The 20,867-nt window shown below is 39.7% G+C and overlaps 2 protein-coding genes and 1 long non-coding RNA gene across 18 annotated transcripts in view; 1 reads left to right on the top strand and 2 right to left on the bottom strand.

Moving 5' to 3' along the window:
* LOC138743254 (uncharacterized) overlaps positions 1-11,847 on the bottom strand; it is a 54,773-nt gene extending 42,926 nt beyond the window's left edge. The window contains exons 1-4 of one of the 7 annotated variants that reach the window (XM_069898241.1): positions 11,775-11,847; positions 4,834-4,938; positions 3,045-3,162; positions 926-1,028 (exon numbers count right to left, since the gene is read on the bottom strand). In XM_069898241.1, coding sequence (XP_069754342.1) covers positions 926-1,028; positions 3,045-3,162; positions 4,834-4,938; positions 11,775-11,793 — 345 coding nt within the window. In that variant the 5' untranslated portion in view covers positions 11,794-11,847. The other 6 variants (XM_069898244.1, XM_069898243.1, XM_069898242.1 and 3 more) reach the window with 6 other exon arrangements.
* Positions 8,949-18,588, top strand: LOC138743258 (uncharacterized). The gene is made up of 3 exons (XR_011344759.1): positions 8,949-9,056; positions 11,424-11,588; positions 17,890-18,588. It is a non-coding gene; the product is annotated as an uncharacterized lncRNA (long non-coding RNA).
* LOC138743253 (long-chain-fatty-acid--CoA ligase 6-like) overlaps positions 14,388-20,867 on the bottom strand; it is a 121,457-nt gene continuing 114,977 nt past the window's right edge. For all 10 annotated transcript variants that reach the window (XM_069898233.1, XM_069898235.1, XM_069898236.1 and 7 more), the window contains one exon: positions 14,388-19,503. In XM_069898233.1, coding sequence (XP_069754334.1) covers positions 19,363-19,503 — 141 coding nt within the window. In that variant the 3' untranslated portion in view covers positions 14,388-19,362. The remainder of the gene's footprint in view (positions 19,504-20,867) is intronic.

Below are 20,867 nucleotides of genomic sequence, written 5' to 3'. Positions count from 1 at the left end.
TTGCTCTATGATTCTTGTGCTTGTCTTTCTCTCTTAAGAGCAGGGTCAAACACATAGAAGTTCAATAGAGTATTTGATAACAGGCTAAACCTTCTCAGATTCTTTGAAAGTAGAGCTATCAATATGCTGTTCTAGGATAGGTCCTTCGATACGTACATGCCCAGGCACTTGAAGGTGCTAACCTGTTCATCATCTCCCCGCCAATGAACACAGATGTATGGTCCCTTGGTTTCTCCTTCTTAAATTCCTCAATAAGCTCCTTGGTCTTGTTGATGTTGAGAGCAAGATTATTGCTCTGCCACCACACAACCAGAATCTCAACCTCCATCCAATATTCTGATTCATCATTACCCATTATGCAGTTATCAGTGGTGTCTTCAGTTCACTTATAGATTGCTTCAGAACCAAACCTGGTGATGCAATTGTGGGTATAGATGGATAAAAAGCAGAGGACTAAGCATGCAGCCTTGTGCTGCCCATGTTGATGGTCTGCAGAGAATATGATTGGAATAGTCTTCAGAAAAAAAAATCCATTTACTGTACTTCAAAACTCTATGTTAAAGTAATGGTTATTATGAGACAAGTGTATACTGCAATCAGAATTTTAATTGAAATCCTAAAAAAAATCAAATATTCAAAACCAGAGCAGGCAAATGTGGCTTTATCTGATCAAGTGTAAAAACTAGACTACCTAAAATTAGATTAATTAAAATTTAATCATTTAGAATATTAATTTGAAACAGGCCACATGTAATTTCATTAGGCATCCCAGAATTCCATTTAAATATTGAGGGGAAAAAAGCAGAAACAAACAACATGTCTACAAAATTCCCTTTAAACTGAGGAGGAGAAACCAAATGACAGTCGACTCCTTAAGTTACCACTCAAACAGAAATTAAGCAAATTGATGACTGACTGTGCATACCTTACATTGTTGAAGACTAGGACTTCTGTTCCAAAAAGGCTCACTTCCATTTCTTTTCTTCAAAATCTTTTTTCGTGTAATTCTTTTTACTCGAGATAAATACCTTGAGAACAAAGAGACAGGGAACATTTTACTCGAGATAAACGCCTTGAGAACAAAGAGACAGGGAACATTTTTCTGCACACAGTAATAAAAATAATTTAAAATGTACAAATTATATAAATACACTGTACAGTAAAATCCCTGGTATCCAGCATCTAAAGGGATTGGTAGATGCCAAATAAATGAATATCCTGGTTGCTTGAGACTGTGAGTTGCATGAATTGGGAAATAATGATGAGGCGTGCCAATTTTAAATTTTCATAATTTTTATCCATTTATTTATATTTACATTTCAAATTTATTTAATTTTTAAAAAAATTTCATTTTTGAATTTCAGCATACAACATGGAAACAAGCCATTTCGGCCCAAGAGCCTGGCCCCCCAATTACACCCAAAAAATCTACAGCTCTAGTACATGAAACTGGAGCAGCTGGAGGAAACCCACACAGACACAGAGAGAAGATACAAGCTTCTTACAGATAGCACAGGATTTGAACCCCTGATCAGTGTCGTCGTAACAGCATTGCTCTAATCTTTACACAAACCGTGCCACCTTCCTCACTTTTTTTTTGCCGGTTGCTTGAATTCCAGATAACAGGGATTTTACTGTAATAGAGAGATTATTTGATTCTCTAAAGTAGAGGAGGCCACATCTGGGCACTGAATGCAGTACATTATACTTGGCACTGCCACTCTAGCACCCTATGTTCTCCACTCTGAACATATTCCAAAGTATTTAAAAAAACATCCCCTCCCAACTGAGACTCACTCCAGCACTAGCCATCACGAGCAACCTTTTTTTTTACACTAAACCACTTGACAATTATTAATGAATTCACACACCAGGTTTCTGACAGAGCAGCATGTAATGGCAGGTAAAGCATGGATTTGGACCTAGTTTGTGACAATGATAACATTGCATCTTCTAAATTAGAGCTTAAAAAAAAACACTTTTAACATAATTCCATCACATTTTCATTCCTTGGAACATATCCTTGATGTGAGGGGCACCATCAAAAATAAGAACATGACAAAGGAATCATTATAGCACTCAGAAAAAAAATCTACTCAAGTCCTTGTATGTGGGCCAGGAAATGGTTACCTCCTGGAAAAGTGTTATGAGAAGGAAAGTTATAGCTTGTAGACCTTTAGAATGCTCAAAAAGAGCCAGGAAGATATGATTAATGGTGGAATTTTGTCAAAGATAAGTGGAAAAGGACTGGACAGATGGAGAAAGAATAGAAACATGGTAGGAAAAATAGTCATTGGACATTATCAGTTTGAAACATAGGTCAACCAGAAGAGTCCTGCATCAAAGTAGGATGCAACGGTTGAGGGTCTATGAAAGGAAAAACTCCTGAGGTCAGTGACCACTTGGGAGCCAATAACCTGATGTCCAGGTTTTTTTTTGATCACGGTGATGAATAAAAGCTATTACTTGGCCTCTGCAAGGATAGGGCACAACATTGCTCCTTGAATCAGCTTGGAAAATCTCAGTTTCTGGAGCCAACACACAATTAAATCACTCCAGAATTTTATACATAAAATAGAAGCAAGTCATATGGCCCATTGACCAATTCTGCCAGTCATTTAGATTTTGGCCGATCTGATCATGGCTTCAGCTTCTCCTTCCTGTTTCCCATAATCTTCAACTTTAGAACTTTTTCTATCTTGACCTTGAAAATGTTTCATGATTTAGCCTTCAGAGCTCTCTGGAGTAATTAATCACAAGAGAAAAAGAACAAATTCCTCAGAAATGGTGAACTCCTTGTTGGAAACTTCAACCACTCATTTTAAATTCCACCAAGAGGGACAATCCTATCAATATCCATCTTATCAAACTCTCTCAGAATCTTGCACTTCCTTCACAATAAAAATAATTATTCCTCCTAAAATCTTACCTTAAAAATGTCTCCTGGTGGTAACTATTACTAAGTTGAAATACTGAAGCCAAGGACCTGAGTTTTCTCTGAAATTTGGAATAACTCTTTATAAAATCTCAACCAGTGTACTAACCTACAACCACCAGGAAGTGGTTTATCAAGTGCAGATAATTGAGAATCTTCTTCTTCTTCTTCACATATCAATGACAAATCCTTTAATTTTGAGCTTGGTTTTGGATCTGTAGTGATTGCTTTAAGGCAAAAATAAAACCCTGTCCAGTTAGATAGGCATAATGACAACTGCTATTCAAGTAATATTTTTTAATAGAAAGAAACGATACTGGGCTACACACCAATTTTAGTGTGAAATGTCAGGCAAACAAGTGAAAGAACAGGAGAAGAATTTTTGCCTGGTATTAAACCCTGTTAGAAACTTTACTTTTAAGTGAAAGCTGCAGAAAAAAAAAATAGGTGGATTGTATGATGGACAACCAATTTGCTTCCTCACCAGCAGAAAAGTTGGGATTTATTTTTCCATTTTGTTTAATGCCACATTCATTAACAACTAAAGACACTAAACTGTCATTGTACAAAGCAGAACTGAAATTAAATAGAGATTTCATTTGTCCCCCAAGTGACCAAACAAGCTTAAATAAATGGCAAAGAATGGTCCATTGGCATTCTTGTCATGGGTCGTCACAGCATATTGGCCATAGGAAATGACTGGTTGGAAAAAAACCCATTAATCCAGTAAAATAGAAAAGTCAATCATTTTTGTTGCATCATTTGCTATAGTATGAAGTTGTCAAATATACTTCATTCTGAGTTAACCAATTTAGCCTGGAACAACAGTGGTATAAATAATCAATAGCTATCAAGCAGTGGAAGAAAATGTGCACCACTTTGTTAATGTTAGTTTGTGACCTGAAATTGTACATGGTCAGAATCACTAAGGTTCAAGTGCTTTTGGTAAAGTTTACTTCAGCAATTATTATAAAGTAAAATCCCCGTTATCCAAAATTCAAGCAACCAGCAAAATAATCATGGAAAATAAATACTGTATATACTCAAGTAAGCATCAATACTGTATAATAGTTGAACCCCCTCTTTTGGCAAAAATTTGGGTGTTTTTTATGACCCATGTCAACCCCCTATTTTTGGCCCAGACCACCTGCCCATACAAGCTCCTGACGCCCCAACAGCGGACCTCACCTCGGCCACCCATGCATCCAAGCTCCTGGCTGTAGATCCTCACCCCCGCCACCCACATCTGACATCCAACTGCGGATCCTCGCACCAGCCACCTGTTCATCTGAACTCCCGACCACAGATCCTCACCCCAGCCACCCACACATCCAAGCTCCTGACTGTGGACCCTCATACCAGCTGCTTGTGCATCCGAACTCCTCACACCCCAGCCACCCATGCATCTAATGTCCCAACCACAGATCCTCATCCTGGCCGCCCGCACATCTGAGCTTCCCTGACTGAGAATTTACCACTTGGTCCCAACCATATCAGCTCCTGATGCCTTGAACGATGCAAGTACTTTACAAAGTCAAAAGTTTGACTTGTGTAAAAGTCAACACCCTATTTTTTTTGCCCGAAAAAGTAGTCCAAATAATTTGATGATTACATGACTATATACAGTAGGTAAAAAATATGAATTTTAAAATTGGCACCCTCTGGCAGTTAGTTCACCAATAATACTGCACGCAATTTCAAGCAACCATCAAATTCACTTATCCAGCATCTACCAATCCCCATAGGTGCCGGATATCGGGGGTTTTACTGTATGCATCCTTTGAACAGCACCTCAGCATTAAAACATATCATTCAAAAGTAAGGAGAATCATGAAGGAACAATTCTAAAGGTAACTTTCTGCAATATAGTGAACATTATACAATATTAATAACATTACTTCTCTTTCTGCCATTCTGAGCTGGGTAGAAACATAGGTTTGTCTTTGTATTTGCTTGTGTGCATATTTTGATTGACTTCCCTTTAATTCGAGACATTGTGATTCCTGCACAGATGAAAAAAAATTAATCCTTATAGATTTCAAAGAAACAATCATAATGTGAAAACAAGTACTGTACTTAGTCTGCAAACTTGGCAACATGTACAGGAATGAAGCTCTATAGATTTCCACACTCTTTCAGAACCCTGCTTAGTTAGAATTATTCATTTAGGAATTGTTGGTATTGTTAGATAAAAATCAGAAATGGAAAACTGTAAAATCTGATAGTCTAAGTCTAACCCTATTTAATTAATGAGTATGAATTAAGAGGTAAACTTGCACTGATTTTGAACATTTTACAGGAACTCATCGCAACACCTCAAATTAGATGCTGAACCAAAAAAGACAGGTGGAAGCAAAGCCAAAACTCACGATCACTACAGTAACAGCATAGGCTCACTAAAATTGTGGTGCTGCCAAAGCTCCTGTAACAGCAACATTGCTGCTGGTGTGGACCCATGGAAAGGGAGGAGCGTAGATATAGCGCTCCCGCAAGGGCCAACCACCCAGTCAACTCCCAACAGCTCCGCACAAGTTTTGAATGGCCCGTTAAAGGGGCAGCAGTAGTTTTATTTAAAGTCTTGCAGCAGCCACAAGGGATTGCAGTTTCCAGGGGACCAGAGGACTGGTGCATAGTACCAGAAAAGAGGGAGACTACCCCCCCCCCCCCACCACCACCGTCTGAGGAGAAGCAGAGGAGATGACCCACGGAAAGGTTCTTGATCACGTCAGAGGTTCCGATCTGGAGCTCGGGTTTCCAATGGTTTGGGCTGGACTCTGTATGGAAGTGGAGGCTGCAGGAGTGCTGGAGGTGAATCCATGGACACACAGTGACTTTGAGGGGACTCTTGGACTGTCAGAGGTGCTTCAGGCAATTTCTGCTGATGCAAATCTGTCTACCTTACAGCAGGCAAAAGCAATTCCTTGTAATACAACACTGTTTTATTACATGATAACAAATTGAATATTAATATTAAAAAAACTTGAAGAAAAATTAGTGTAACAGAAAACTAAAGTAATGATATACTTTGAAGATTAAATTACACAACATGGGCATTAGTTAGTTAGTTGAAGGAACAACTACAGCACCAATCACAAAATCTTTGGGAGGCCAGATTATAATGGTTGAGCAGATTACAGAGGCAAGACTAAGAATTTAAATTTAAATTTGGAGAATTGCAGAGAAAGGCAAAGCAAGATTATATGAATGGAAGCAAGGGACAAATTAGAACATGTGAGATTAGTCAGTGAAGAATTCAAGTTTATGGAAGGATGCATTTCAATTAAACCAGCCAAGTCCGAATATGCTCAAAGGACGTTCAATGTCAGTGAAGGGGATATAGGCAGATCAAATGATGCTATGAAGATAAAAGGAAGTATTCTTTACAACTAGATTGCAACTAACTTGAGGACCGAGGAGGATGTAGAAGTCAAGATGATTCTTAATAAGTCCAAAACAGGCAATGGCTTAAAGAGAATGAAGTCAATCGTTGAAGGTATGAATTTATGGCAAGATACACAAAACAATGATTTTCTTCAGAATCTCATTTTAATTTCCAATTTCCACGGTTGGATTGTAGTCTCAAAAGAAATAATAAAAAAGAAGCAATATCACATGGTCAAGGAAGTTAAATAGGGATCAATTATGCTTCAGAAACCTGTCTTTTTGCACATATTCCAAATCTTGTTCATGTCTTTGGACTTCCATGCATTTCCAATGCCAAACATCATCACCCCTTCCAACACCACCCTATTATTGGCTACATTGACATTAATTACCATAGAAGTAAAATACAAAAATCTGTAGACACCATGGTTAAAATAAAAACACGATGCTGGGGAAACTCAGCAGATCAAACAGTGTCCATTGACATTAATTACTTTGGTTCTCTGGATTACTTCATTTCTTTACTTTTCAATCATTTTACCAATTTTTTTTACATGCTTTCCAGTTTCCTTTTTTACATTCTACCACTATGAAGCACCTGTGAATTTTAAACATGAGTATTTGTACTTAGTTGTGAGTGAGTGAGAAGAGAAGGGAGCAAAACTAAAAGCTTCTCAAACAACTAAGGAGATACTGCTGGAATAGAAAATTAATCTGCCAGTAAAGCTTTGAATGTTACAATTAGAATAGTCAAGAGTGAAACAAGAAAAGATGGTGCCTTGGAACTGGTAAATAAAAATGATGCTGAGGGTTTCAGGAGGAATAAAGTACAACTGCATCAAAGAGAATTGTAAAAATATTTCTTAAAGAAATGTCATTTTATTTCAGTATTTTGGGAAGAAAGCTAGGAATTCCAAAGAGAGTTGCTGAAAACTGTGGTGTAAATTTGGGTCATGGCAACACTCAAGGAACATGAAGATTAAAACAATGCCAAAGAAAGACAACCTGGAAGAAGCGTTTAAGGCTTTTCCTTTTTGGAAAAAAGTCTCAGAGCTAATTATTTGGCAATAGGGCCAATTCTAGTACCCAAATGCCACCAAAAGGCCATTAAAACTGGATATTTCAGGAAGCTAAACAGGAAATGCCAGAATCTCGTGCAGTCCACAAAAGTGTTACAGAAACTCAGCAGGTCACACAGTTTTGAATGGATAATTGTTGCAAGATACTAAACCTGTAATTTTCCATTCAAAGTTTCAGAAGTCTATTATCATCTTAAAAATTCACTGGCATTCAGTTTTCTTATACCCAAAGTTTTGGTCATAGAAGTCAATTGTTTATTTTACTGATCAAGAGTAATAGATGTGTGGAGTGTTATATAGTAATGAAAACATTTATCTTAATTTACCCAAATAAAATGTTACATAAATCTTCAGGCAAAAGAAAACTTCATGAGACAAAACCATGCAAGCTGGAAGATTAGGACAAAATCTGTTCAGGAACAACAAAATAAAACACTAAAATCATGGACATTACACTGATAATGAGCAAATAAGCACTGATGAAGCAGTTAGGACAAGCTGCTACAGGATCATTAACCACAGTGATGCTAGAACCATTTAAAGAAATGAGCACCCACCTCCTCATGAATCAAATTCAGAGTTCATAACACTCTGTACTTGTTTTTTTCTTTGGAAAATATTTGATAGGGTCATTCACTTTGTAAAAGATATTTATGGTTCATTGGCCAATTATTTATAACTACAACACAAAACATTCACCATACTTTGACAGGATGCTTGGCTTAACTGGTGCTTTCATAAAGTTATGGCCAGGGATAGATGCCACTCTGCCCTTCAATTACGATTAGTCTTCATTAACAATAGGGTGTTTTTCATTCTTCTGCAACTATGAACAGTTGTTGATATATTTTCACTTTCTTTGAATAAACATACAGCATTGTAACAAAGGAGGATTCTTCAGCCTTGCATCTTTTCAACGTTCTGATGCAAATAGTAGAAGTGGTTATTCAGACATATTAATAGTTTCAACATAAGATAAAGGCAGAGATAGAGCAAGTTAAATTCTGTACTTGCAATCTACAGCCATTAATTAGTTCTTCCAGTCTTTCATGGTCCAGATGACATTGTTTTAATTTCACCCTTCATCTGAGCATATTCTCCCTCTCAATGTTTATTTAACTTCCATTTAAATTGGTCCATTTGTTTCAATAACTGTTTATTGCAGAACATTTCACAATGTTGCCCTCTTTGGTTTTGACATTATTCCTGTGATTTCCACATTCATGTCCCTCGAAAACAGGATTTTTCTTCACTAGCTCAGCCTGGTCATCCCACCCTTTCCAGGATAAAACAGATTCTGGCCAATCGATTTATTGGGATTCCAACCCTGCAGCGCTGATGCTGAAGGGTCCTCGGCCAAGATTGGATTCATTAATATCTAAAACTTATTGCACTCAGTTTCTACCCGGAGACCCTGCCCAACTTCACCTTCACTATCATGGACAAAAATATTCCCAATGCCTGCGCAGGTTGGGAGCCGGAGCGACCGGCTGCTCCAGCAGCCACACACAGACACAGCCAACCTACCGCCAGCAGAGCAGCTTCTCGAGCCCCTCCCTCTGGCGTCGAGCACGTGACCCACTCGCGGGCGGCGACCTTGACACCAACCGACCGGCCTCGAGCGGAGACGTTACTTCCACGGCAAAGCAATGCTGCTGGTGATGACCGTGAGGGAGGGGAGAAGCGATCAGAAGAGGAGGAGGAGGGGGAGGGGAAGAGGGGGAGAGAAAGAGGGAGAGGATAGAGGGGGGAGAGGAGGGGGAGAGAAAGAGGGAGAGGAGGAGGGGATAGAGAGGGCAAGAGGAGGGGGAGAGGAAGGGGGATAGAGAGGGGGAGAGGAGGAGGGGATAGAGAGGGGAGGGGATAGAGAGGGGAGGGGATAGAGAGGGGAGGGGATGGGGTGGGGAGGGGAGGGGATGGGGTGGGGAGGGGAGGGGAGGGGAGGGGATAGAGAGGGGAGGGGGGGATAGAGAGGGGAGGGGGGATAGAGAGGGGAGGGGGGATAGAGAGGGGGGAGGGAAGGAGAGGAAAGGGGAAAGTGGAAAGGGAGGGAAGGAGAGGAATGGGGAGGGGGGATAGAGAGGGGAGGGGGGGATAGAGAGGGGAGGGGGATAGAGAGGAGAAGTGGATAGAGAGGGGAGGGGGATAGAGAGGGGAGGGGGATAGAGAGGGGAGGGGGGATAGAGGGGAGGGGGGATAGAGAGGGGGGAGGGAAGGAGAGGAAAGGGGAAAGTGGAAAGGGAGGGAAGGAGAGGAATGGGGAGGGGGGATAGAGAGGGGGGAGGGAAGGAGAGGAAAGGGGAAAGTGGAAAGGGAGGGAAGGAGAGGAATGGGGAGAGGGGATAGAGAGGGGAGGGGGGGATAGAGAGGGGAGGGGGGATAGAGAGGGGAGGGGGGGATAGAGAGGGGAGGGGGGGATAGAGAGGGGAGGGGGGGATAGAGAGGGGAGGGGGATAGAGAGGGGAGGGGGGGATAGAGAGGGGAGGGGGGATAGAGAGGGGAGGGGGGATAGAGAGGGGAGGGGGGGATAGAGAGGGGAGGGGGGGATAGAGAGGGGAGGGGGGATAGAGAGGGGAGGGGGGGATAGAGAGGGAGGAGGGAAGGAGAGGAAAGGGGAAAGGGAGGGAAGGAGAGGAATGGGGAGAGGGGGATAGAGAGGAGAGGGGAGAGAGAGAGGTGAGGGAAGGGAGAAGAGAGGGAATAGGAGGGGGAGGGAAGAGAGGGGGCAAGGAGTGTGGTGATATGTATGTACTGCTCTGTGTGTGAGTGGCCAGCTGGCCCACTGATGACTCGATCCCCTGTAACTCCTCCTCTTGTGACCTGACCATAAAGGTCGACCTCCCTACCCCCTTCCATTCATTCGAGCACATGGAGTCAGGTCAACGACAATCTAATGTGTATTAAAGCCTATTGTTCCTCACTCAGTCCTTGGAGTCATTGATAGTGTGTATCAATTTAATACACATTAATTTTCCCCACGGGATGGACAATCTGCTAAGACCCGACAGGCTTGAGATCGACCCACAGGCACCTGCAGCTGCTGAGCAGTATGAGCAAGGCATCGCCAGTAGAATTTTTTCCTGCACCCTCTATGGCCCCGAGACATGGCACTCCTCAGTCGAGGAGGCAGCACAGGCGATCATTGAGGCAGAACGCCACTGGCATCACTACCTGGCCGGGAAAAGATTTACCATGCTGACAGACTTAATATAAAACTGTGGGGTAAAATCAAGAATGATTAAAAATCCTGAAGTGGAGGATCAAACTCTCCACCTATAACTACAATATCCTGTACTGGCCAAGCTATTTCAACAATCCCCCAAATGCCCTATCCTGGGGGACATACTCCAGCACACATCTCGATCACCTCCAGTCCGTCCATGATGGCCTCTGCCATTCTGGAATCAAGAGGTTGTTCCACTTCATAAAAGTCTGGAACCTCCCGCACTCATTAAGGATGTCGGGTCTCTGACCAGACACTATCGGGTCTGCATGGAATGTAAACCACAGTTCTTCATGCCCAACAAGGCACACCACATCAAGGCCACACGCCCATTCGAATGACCGAGTATCGATTTTGAGGAACCCCTGCCCTCGACCAATAGGAGCGTCTATTTCCTTAACTTCATAGATGAGTTCTAGAGATTCCTGTTTGCCATCCCCTGTCCTGACATGACCTCTGCCATGGATAGCAGGGCACACTGCAGCATATTGACCCTCTTTGGGTACCCGGACTATACCCGTAGTGATTGGGGGTCCTCGTTCATGAGCGATGAGCTGCAGAAGTACTTTTTGGCTAGAGGCATAGTCACTATTCGGACTACAAGCTACAACCTCAGGGGGAACGGTCAGGTGAAGTGAGAGAACACCACTGTTTGGAAGGCAATCCTCCTGGCCCTCAATTCAAAAGGTCTGGCGGTGTCCCACTGGCAGGAAGTCCTGCCAGAAGCACTCCATGCCATCCGATCTCTCCTACGTACTGCTACAAATATGACTCCACATGAACGCATGTTTTCCTTCTCCAGGAGGTTGGCAACGGGAACTATTGTGCTGCCCTGGCTCTCATCTCTGGGACCCGTCTTGCTGAGGAAACACACGAGGGGCCATAAGACCAACTCGTTGGTCGAAGAAGTGCAGCTCCTGCAAGCTGACCTGCAATATGCCTAGTCCAGTACCCCGACAGCCACGAGGTCATAGTCCCCACCCGGGACCTGGCGCGTGCCAGAGATACTCACCCACCCCCTGCCCCATCCACCACCAACACCCACATTATCCCTTTTAGGGACGGTGTAAGTTAGCGACACACCCCGGGCACTCATACCCCTCGCCCAGCCGAGCTGTCCTCCATGACCGCCCCCATAGACAACCAAACCCACCTCCTATGGCAACAGCCATATCCCCCCGCCTCAAGACATACAACCAGCGACGGAGCCGACCAGTACACTACTGATGAAGCTGCGCAGAGGCAGAGGAAACCACCTGACCAGCTGAACCTCTAGAACTTTAACCTGCAGTGTTTGTTTTTTTAAGAGGGAGTGTATATACTGTTCTGTGTGAGTGGCTGGCTGGCCCACTGATGATACGATCCCCTGTAACTCCTCCCCTAGTGACCTAGCCATAAAGGTCAATGTCCCTACCCCCTTCCATTCATTCAAGCACATGGAGTCCAGCCAGCTACAATCTAATTAAAGCCTATCGTTACTCACTCAGTCATTGATAGGGTGTATCAGGAGGGGGAGGGAAGAGAGGGAGAGAAGGAAGGGAAAGGGGGAAAAGAGGGGAGAAAAGAGAGGGAAAGGAAAAAGGGGGAGGGAAGAGAGGTGGAAAGGATAGGCTGGTAGAGGGGGTGGATGGTGGGTGGGGGTGTGAGAGGGAACTGGCTGTTGCTTAAACCGCAAACGATGGGATCAAAAGTAGACTCGAGTATCACATTGGACCGCAGCATCTGCAGATGCTCCTTGTTTAATTCCTGAAACCCTACTCCAACCAAGCAATAAGTTCATGACAGATCATTCAATGAAATTGACCGCCCTGTGGCTGCACACCCACTGATTTTCAGGGGATGATATGACCTTCCAAAGCCAATGGAAATTTAATATTTTGAAGTTCACCATAATAATGAAACTGGATGCTTTCTTTGGCTTGGCTTCGCGGACGAAGATTTATGGAGGGGGTAAAAAGTCCACGTCAGCTGCAGGCTCGTTTGTGGCTGACCAGTCCGATGCGGGACAGGCAGACACGATTGCAGCGGTTGCAAGGGAAAATTGGTTGGTTGGGGTTGGGTGTTGGGTTTTTCCTCCTTTGCCTTTTGTCAGTGAGGTGGGCTCTGCGGTCTTCTTCAAAGGAGGCTGCTGCCCGCCAAACTGTGAGGCGCCAAGATGCACGGTTTGAGGCGTTATCAGCCCACTGGCGGTGGTCAATGTGGCAGGCACCAAGAGATTTCTTTAGGCAGTCCTTGTACCTTTTCTTTGGTGCACCTCTGTCACGGTGGCCAGTGGAGAGCTCGCCATATAATACGATCTTGGGAAGGCGATGGTCCTCCATTCTGGAGACGTGACCCATCCAGCGCAGCTGGATCTTCAGCAGCGTGGACTCGATGGAAGCATATTAAAGCTGGATGCTTTAATAGAGAGGGAAACACAGGAGACTGCAGCTCAGTGGTTCTCAACCTTTTTCTTTCCATTCATGTACCACTTTAAGTATTCCCTATGCCATCGGTGTTCTGTGATTAGTAAAGAATTGCTTAAGGTGGTATGTGGGTGGAAAGAAAAAGTTTGAAAACCTCTGTTTTAATTGTACCTATTGTGCATGGTTTCAAAGGAAATGGGCCAATGACAATTTTTCTCAAGCAAAATATTTCAGTAACAATTAGGTCTAGACCTAACCTTCCCTTCCCACTCATATACCACCTTAAGCAATTCCTTACTAATCACAGAGCACTGATGTCATAGGGGATACTTAAAGTGGGATGTGAGTGGAAAGAAAAAGGTTGAGGACCACTGTCTAAAGCTGTTGTAATCTGGAGCATATTAAACTGCCCGAGAAACTCAGAAGGCTGATCAAAATCTGTGCAGGAATTGGCTACATTTTGGGTCAAGAACCTTTATCAGGACTTGGAGTGAAGAGATTCAAATACTGTCAAAACAATGCTGAAGAAACTCAGCAGGTCAAATAACTGCAGTGTCTCCACCTGAATCATTGACAATTCATTTTCCCCCATTTATGATGCTTGACTCACTGAGTTTCTGCAGCAGATTTTTATTTGCTTTATTAGCTACATTTATTTCTAATAAAGATGTCAACTGGGCAATATAAAACTATAAACAATCAAAAAAGAAATGAAGACTATTAGACTTTTTATCTTCCCTGAAATTTTGCTCACATAGTAAGAATGTCCATTACTGGATTGATTCTATGAAATTATGTGGCTTGACTTCCAAGAGCTGGCTGTCTAGAATTAAGGTGATGGCCATTCCAACCCTCTGAACAGGTGCTCAAGAAGAAGCATATTTTGAAGGAGACTTACAGAAAAAGAGTTTTATCTTAAATCCTTCAAAGCCATAATGGAGAAAAAAATAATAGATTAATACCTATGGAAATGCCTTTCTGATAGACCACTGTGATGGCCATTAAGTAGGAAATTCTTTGTAATTTAAACAAAGTAGACATTTAGTTATAAAAGTGAATCAAATTGGATTTTTTTCGCAAACTGACCACAAATTATAACACTTCCCTAACAACAGTAGTGAAGCTTTTCCCAGCTGTTCTGTGCCAAACAGCTGGCATTTTTCCAAGTACCATTGGTATATGAATATAAAGATCCTGAACTTGCTGGCTACCCAATGCTGATGCTTAGACCATGTACCTTGTGATGTCCAATAATAGATCAGAAGTTTGCTGCAAGTCCCCAGGAGCAATGTTTTCTTCACATTCTAAATGTGAGAAGTTATTCAATTGTATTATTTTTAGAAATGGATACTTTTAAAATATTTTAAATCATGTTTTTATTTTGAATGTTTTTCAATTTTTATCTGACAACTGTGACACAATTGTTTACAATGATCACTGAGGCACAAGCACTCAATTACCTTTGCAATAAATACCAACATTTTAATTGCTTCTTAATTACTTACTAGAGCTTTATCAATGGCTTAGCTGGTTGTAAAAGTCATCATCTTTTTGAGAGAAGGGCTAACGATACATAATGGATCAAAATTACTTTGCTCAAGGACCTGAAAGGCTGACCAGTAGCAGTGAATTCTGCACCAATATCTCCAAATTTTACCCTGGTCTCTTTACCTATGCCCCCTGATTATTATACATTTTCAAGTACATTCTGTGCTTCTCACATCTATTGAGCCACAGGGTAACTTTTTATGAAAGTTGCATCCTTTCACTCCTCCATCTCAGTCTGAACTAAACTATTCCTCATTGTTAGGGACTTCTATTTGCACCTGAAATCTCCCAGGCTCTTTTATTATTCAATTTCTCCTAGCAAAATTTTATTTCCACAATTTAAGATGATATCTCTCAACCTTGCAATACCACATGGGCTTTTCACTGGCAAAAATAAATGGACCTCTTCCACATGTACTTGCCTAACACTAAATTCTTTCCATCTTGCAAAAAATGCTGCCCAACCTGATGTTTTCAGTATTATTGTTTTAGTATTAAATCCTGGTGTTCAATCAAATCTAGATGCCTTTTAAAAAATCAGAAATGTAAGGTAAAATGCAGTGTAATTAGGAAACAACTGAAATAGTGGCCTTAATTGCAAAGATGATTGAGTGCTTGGGCCCACCTAAAGACCAAGGCTGGTTCTGGATCTTAGAAGAGGGTTATGTTAATTCCAAACTGATGATAGTTCATCCAACTATGATATTATGGTTGACCCAAGCAAAGGTCTGGGAGGGCTTCTTGTCCATTTCTACATGGAGTACTTCCAAACACTTATACCAACCATACAGGGGTTTGATGAATTATGGTGTTGAATATAAATTTTGACTGGATTATGGAACTATTAGAAAATGGTGCCGAGGGTAAAGATCTCTTCCTCCATGACCTTATGGAATAGCAGACCTTGCTCAAGGGCTTGAAATACTTAAGAATTATTCAATTAATTCTGATAATTTGCTTTATTTGAATTTGAAATGTTTTTGTATTATAAGACTACATGCCATATACATTGTGTGAATATATTGCTTTCATGCAAAAATAATGTTTTTATCATTCAACATTATACAAGTGTTACAGTATCCTGTACAATATCATTGGTGCTAGTCTTCTCTCTTAAAGCTGCAGTATTTGAGAAATAAAAATAATGCTGCTTTATTTACACATACATGAGCAAAGTATTAAAGAACCACACATCATGCCTTCCCTTGTCAGAACAAAATATTCTACTTCTCAGAGATTGGGAGGGGAGAAACGTCACATCCATATTCATTATGATGACATCCTAAGTGATACAACAGTATTTTTTTATACCACATCATAGGCTCAAAATTGTTCACTAAGTATTAAATAATGTGGTTCTCTTTAAAAATACAATGAATGCATGAAAAAATTCTTTTGAATTTTCAAATTTTGTTTGAAATGAGCCTGCCAGTTCAACTTTCTAAGAAAACAAAACCCTCAAGGTCAAGTTTTAAATGGTTTCCTTAATGAAAATCATTTTGATGATCTCTAGTTTTGGACTTTTTCATTCATGTAATTAAACTTGCATCTACTTCATAAGCTTTATTAATTTTAAAGATGTTAGCTCATTGTCACGCTTCTCTTTTCCAGAGGGAAAAATAATACCCTTTCCTGATAGGCAAGACATTGCTGTTCTGATAATATTCTTGTAATTTTTAATGACCTCTCAAATGGTAACCAGATCACAAGGCAGAATTGTGATCCTGAAGCAGAATACAATTTCTATTGCTAAATTCAGAATACTTCTACTCGTTACTTTGAAGAGTTTAAACATTTCACAAACTGGCTTCTTCAAATCAAAGACGACTTGTAAAACGTACACTTGAAGACAGAGGCAAGAGCACATACATGGTTTCATTATTCTCACTATCAAATTTTGAAACAAAATTTCTTTGCTCCAGACAGATTTTACATGATCCTCACATAAATAAATATATTTTCAATCCTGGGTGAGTTTGAGCCTCTGTTTTACAAATGTAAAGTCCACCTCATACATTTTAAATAAGATTGGTAAATTTTAATCTTATAACTGACAAGTCAGAACTGGAAAATAAAGTTTATGCAAGTATTTTTGCTATGTCAATAAATGAAAACCCATGCATTGTAAAATACCAGGGAAATAAAGTTTAATGTCTCCATATTCAAAATAAATTCATTTAAAAACTTTCCACTGTGATCTTTGGCTTGGCTTTGCGGACGAAGATTTATGGAGGGGTAATATCCACGTCAGCTGCAGGCTCGTTTGTGGCTGACAAGTCCGATGCGGGACAGGCAGACACAGTTGCAGCGGAAAATTGGTTGGTTGGGGTTGGGTGTTGGGTTTTTCCTCCTTTGTCTTTTTTCAGTGAGGTGGCTGTGATACTACTAATGTTACTGAAATCATGGCAGTTGACAGTTTTTTTTCCCCATCGTCTTTGAACCATGCATTTAATTGGAAATTATGTGGTGTGAGAGTATAATTTTATGTCTTTGTCTAATTCTACATTGTTATGAGATAGACCAGTCTTATAGATAAAACTGAAAACCAATGAGAAAAGGTTTGAACTCTCTTCATAAATTCATTGCAATATTTTGTGATGTTATCAGATGTAAATCTATTATATAACAGCTTGTAATACTAGCATTAGTTTGATTTGTGATGATCTAATGTGTGACATTGTTGCAGGACAAATCACACAAATCTTGCATACCTCATCTAAATGATTTCAAAATCAAAAAGTTGTTCCCAAGTGGGAATGTACAATGATCAGAAAACTATAATGCCATCTAATTTAATCTTCTCATTTGATGATAAGAAAAAGTTTTCATTCATATTTTAGATTTATGTTAGTAGACTGATAATAAATTAATACATGGTAAAAGTCATATATGATTTCACAGTGATCTGATCTCAGCAGTTTACTGACAACTCCTGGATGCTGAAAACTTGGCTACAAGAATGATCGTTTTTAAAAAATAGCTCCTTTAATTCCATTACAAGGTCAGGATTGAAAATATACATTTTAACTTGCACTTGCATTCATTATCGACTTCTCTGCAGTGATACTCTTAATATTTTTAATAAAAAATATTTGGATGACGTAGCACAATTTTGCTCACCTATATCATTTTCCACAATAAGACTGGCAATTAGCAGAGCATTGGATTTCCGATGACATTCATATCACATATATTCTGAGATTTAAAGTGATTATCAGGCTTCCATAATGGTTTTGAAGGTGTATAATACTGATAGTACTGACAGAAATGCCACCTTTTGGTAAAAACATTAATATATTTCTCTTCTAAATTTAGATGTATGGAAATATTCCCAATCATTTCAGAAATAGTCCAGGAACTTCTCAGTGTTCGCTTCCTCATTTATCTGAAACTGAACACCATGCATCAGATCATCTGATCATTTATCAACTTGACTGTTCCATGTGTCTACACAAGTACAGTGACAACAGTTCAAAAGTGTTACGATGCCTGTCTATAAAGGATCTTGAGATGGCCTAAAGCGTGGAAGGGGCTATGGAAATAGATAATTTTCCATTATTGAAGATTTTGTATCTGAACCAAGCCTAGTTCTTAATTCCACCTTACATTAAGGATTTCAGTGGAGATTCCATCTTTATCCTGAATATGATGTTGACCAGGAGAGAAGTAAATGTTTGAACCAGGTGCTTGGCAACATGAATAAATGGCAAATTCTAATTGCTACTCTCAAGCCAAATTACAGTCAAAATCCAGATGCCAGAAATCCGGACTTTTAAAAAAAAACCTCTAAAATTTAGTGGCCTTTTGTGTGTGTGCATTGCACAGTGGCTACAAGTGACCATGCTTAATACAGTGAATCCTATCACAAAGAAATTCATTTGTATGCTCTTTTTCTTTTACAGTGTTCATTTTTAAACAATTTCACATATTACATGCTTATTTTTGTGAAAATTTTTTTTTACATTTTTGTCAAGTGTTTTTATTTTTCTTTAAAACTGCTCATTTTGATAAATGAAGCATGCTGTATTTGCTAATTAATAAACTATTAAAATACACCTGTTCATCTCTTCTTTATTCTTCCTTAAATTTGAATTTTTAAGTACTGCTTGAGAGTTCAGAAAATCCAAAAATCTGAACTGACTCAATCCCCAAGCAGTCCAGATTTTAGGACTTTTACTGCATGTAATTTTCTTATACTGCATTAACTCTTTGCAGTCACAAACATTTTCACAAGTATAATTCAATGAGTAATAACAAATTATGTTTAGTTTTAGTTCAGTACAAAAATGCATTTGTGGTTCTGATGTGCTCATGGGTGACACAAAGGGGAACAAACTATATACAGTACTTCATGTGTTGAATTCATACAAAAGAAATTAAATTTTTAGGGAACAGACAGATTCATATACATGCTTTACAAATTTTAAAGGATGATGTTTAGCATTGTTTAACCCTTAACCTGGTAGCTTTTTATTTCTAATTTATACAAAATATATACATTAGAATTTTAAGCTATTAAACATACTCCTTATAAACAAAGTAAATTTCATAATTGAAGAACATACAAAATTTGTCTCTATTATAGTGCAGCTTTAAAAAAGGACAAATCTTTATTTTACATAGAAATTCTTGAAGTTAAACGAGAGGCACCTTCCAGTTAACTGAAGCAAATGAATAAGTTTATGAATATAGTGAAAGAATATATTTTATAGATACCTAATGTGTTCTTGACACAAGAAAGTAGCAGACAAATCAGGTTTTCCCCCATAGCACATCTGCCAAATATTTTCATATAGAAGTGTTAGCATAAAGCTCTTCAATTTGTTTTCGGAAGTAATTTCTCATCTCCAGTCTCTTGGCCTTTAATGTTGGGGTCAGCAGGCCATTTTGAACAGAGAACATTTCACTATGGAGATAAATGTTTTTTACCTAGAAACCAAGAAATCACAATTATTTACATATAATCGATAGAAGATTTTTACCCCTTTGGTCTCCCAAGTCTGTGCTTTTAGCTTAAATGGCTTGGCAAACAAGGGCAGCATGGTTAGTATCGCAGTTAGTGCAAAGTTGTTACAATGCCAGTGACCCGGATTCAAATCCAGCATTGTCTGTAAAGAGTTTGTACATTCTCCCCTTGTCTGCATAGGTTTCCTCTGGGTGCTCTAATTTCCTCCCACCCTCCAAAACATACAGGGGTTGTAGGTTAATTGGGCAGTACAGGCTCATGGGCCAGAAGGGCCAGTTACCATGCTGCATGGCTAAATTTAAAGCATTCTTTTGGATATTCACCTACATCACAGAGATAAGCATCATAGCCTGTGAAAATTGCCTTTGCGTGTGTAGGCTGCAGATGGCCATTCAGACAAGAAATGTAGGTTGTTATTGGCCAAGTCTGTCCTTTTGCATTAGTGCATTCAGTGGAAGAAAGGTCTGTAATAAAATCTAACTCGTATTAAGTCCTCCATCATGAATGACAGTGTAATTTACAATGAAATTAGATCACGTTATGCAAAAAAAAATGCAAGGTTTAGCAATATAATTGCTAGCAGACTTCAGCTATTCATCAGTCTTTGGCACAATAACTTTTCAAATAAATAATTGAATATTTTTAGATATGCCTATGCAGGTTTAGCAGACTGTTTTCAAATGCAGTCTGTTTGGATCAGCAATTTTTTTCAAGTTTGCCCTGTCCTATTTTGACAGCTTTTGTTCAATCCGTGATTAATTCCTTTGCTCATTTAAAAATTTTAAGATCAAAGATGTTGTGGCAAAACAAAAGCATTTTGCTGCAGATTTTTTTTTTGTTATGAAATATATACATACACACATGCACACACACTTAGAACCATTAGAATTATAACCATTATAATTATTTGGAACACAAAATTTGTTTATATGCAAAGAACAAATTAAGAGAAAATATATTATTTCAGCTTTTCATTCATACTTATTCAAGCTGAAAAAGTAAACTTTATGCTGTTGAATTCAAGTCATTTCTTTAAGTATTTTTAAGCAATTAGGAAAACAACTAATACATTGTTCTCTATTGCAAGAACATTTATGCATAAGAGAAAAGACATCTTACTGCAATTATATGGAGACTTGGCAAGACCACATCTGGAATATAGCATACACTTTTTGTCTTTTTATGCAAAGAATAATGTGTGTTCATCAATGAAGTACAAATATTTACAAGATTGATATCTTGGATGGTGAATGCTTCCTCAGAGTTCTTAATTGCAAAGATTTTAGCCCAATAGGATCCTCTGGCGGTGATTGACCAGTTTCACCAT

This window comes from Narcine bancroftii, chromosome 9 (genome assembly GCF_036971445.1).
Source record: "Narcine bancroftii isolate sNarBan1 chromosome 9, sNarBan1.hap1, whole genome shotgun sequence".
Lineage (NCBI taxonomy): Eukaryota > Metazoa > Chordata > Chondrichthyes > Torpediniformes > Narcinidae > Narcine > Narcine bancroftii.
Note: the sequence above shows the minus strand (reverse complement) of the source record. Positions and strands in the feature narration are given on the sequence as shown.